Source organism: Manacus vitellinus, unplaced genomic scaffold, assembly GCF_001715985.3.
Source record: "Manacus vitellinus isolate BGI_N305 unplaced genomic scaffold, ASM171598v3 scaffold_39_pilon, whole genome shotgun sequence".
Taxonomy (NCBI): domain Eukaryota; kingdom Metazoa; phylum Chordata; class Aves; order Passeriformes; family Pipridae; genus Manacus; species Manacus vitellinus.
In genome coordinates this window covers 5,715,595-5,716,817 of record NW_021940534.1, presented here as the reverse complement: position 1 = coordinate 5,716,817, position 1,223 = coordinate 5,715,595, and the positions used below count along the sequence as shown (strand labels likewise).

The window sequence follows — 1,223 nt, the reverse complement described above, 5'->3', positions numbered from 1 at the left end:
TGATTCTTCTCAAAATCGGCTTGAAAAATTCATCTATTGGGCAAATATGGGCAATTCATCCTCTCCGAGGCGGAGAAAAGCAGATCTGGGGATTTCTCTGCCTCTGATTTCCCTTCACAAATAATTGAGAGGCAGTCTCGCTCTTTAAATAGCAATAATAACGGCAATAATGATAACAGCAATAATAGCAATAATTAGAACAAGACTGCTTATAATAATTAATAAAACATTGCGGCGATACAGCATGGATTCCCAACAGATCGCGCCCCGGCATTTCAGGTGCAGGTATTTCCCGCAAATAAAAAGAATAATTCATAAGCGGGCATTATTGAAATAATAATTCTACCACAACCCAAAATCCGCTCTCTGACCCTGAACAGAACCGAGATAAATGTGGCTAAGATTACCAATTACGCGTCCCAAGAAAACCCTGGAAAATCCAAACCCACTGCCATTTTGTTACCAGAAGACACTGAAATATGCTCCAAACAAACCGGTCGTTTCCCCCAAGAGTTTTAGAAATGTTTCGGGGCGAAAGCACTGACATGGTCCCCCACCTGCGGGGAGAGCCGTACCGGTGCCCGGCGGAACTCCCTGCTCGCCAGCGGGCGGTTGCGGAGCAGGGCGGGCGGCGGTGACCCGGCCGCTGGGGAAGCGGAGGAATGCGGCAGGCAGCCGGGGGAAACGCCGCCGCCCCGACGGGCGAGCGGTGCCGAAGTGCGCCCAGGGTTTTCAGTAGGCTCTGCCGGCTTTCGAGGCCGGGCAGATGAGCCCACATGTATGTCCGGTGAAAAAGGAATGGCCTCCGCGGAGGAGGATTCGAGGGAAAGAACCATGATCCCGAAAAATGGAAACGAGAAAGCCGAAGATATTATGTTTGCAGGTGGCAAAGTGAAGGAATCGAAGCGGTAGGGTCCAAGCAAAGCCTTTTGCCGTTCGCTCGAAGCAGACCATAAAAAAAAAATAGGAGAGGGGGGAGAGAAGAAAAGAAAAAATAAAGAGAGAAGGGGAAAAATGTAAACCACCGAATTGTAAAAAATGAAGCAAAGAAGAAAAAGCCCTCCTTGCGAAGCTGGGTGCGAAACCCCCACCGCCACCGCCGACAACAATAGCAACACCCAGCGCGCACCGAACCCCCTCCGAGAGAAACGTGAAGCAACTCACCATAGCCGAAAAACTGTGCACTAACATCTGCGAAGAGTCGGGGTTTACAAGTCAAGGTA

The 1,223-nt window shown here is 49.9% G+C and overlaps 1 protein-coding gene across 1 annotated transcript in view; it reads right to left on the bottom strand.

Annotated features, from left to right (window-relative positions):
* The window catches only part of TFAP2A (transcription factor AP-2 alpha), an 11,971-nt gene extending 11,135 nt beyond the window's left edge, over positions 1-836 (bottom strand). Inside the window, 1 exon segment of the mRNA XM_029961690.1 lies at positions 576-836. Coding sequence (XP_029817550.1) covers positions 576-836 — 261 coding nt within the window.
* Between the last annotated feature and the right edge of the window lie 387 nt (positions 837-1,223).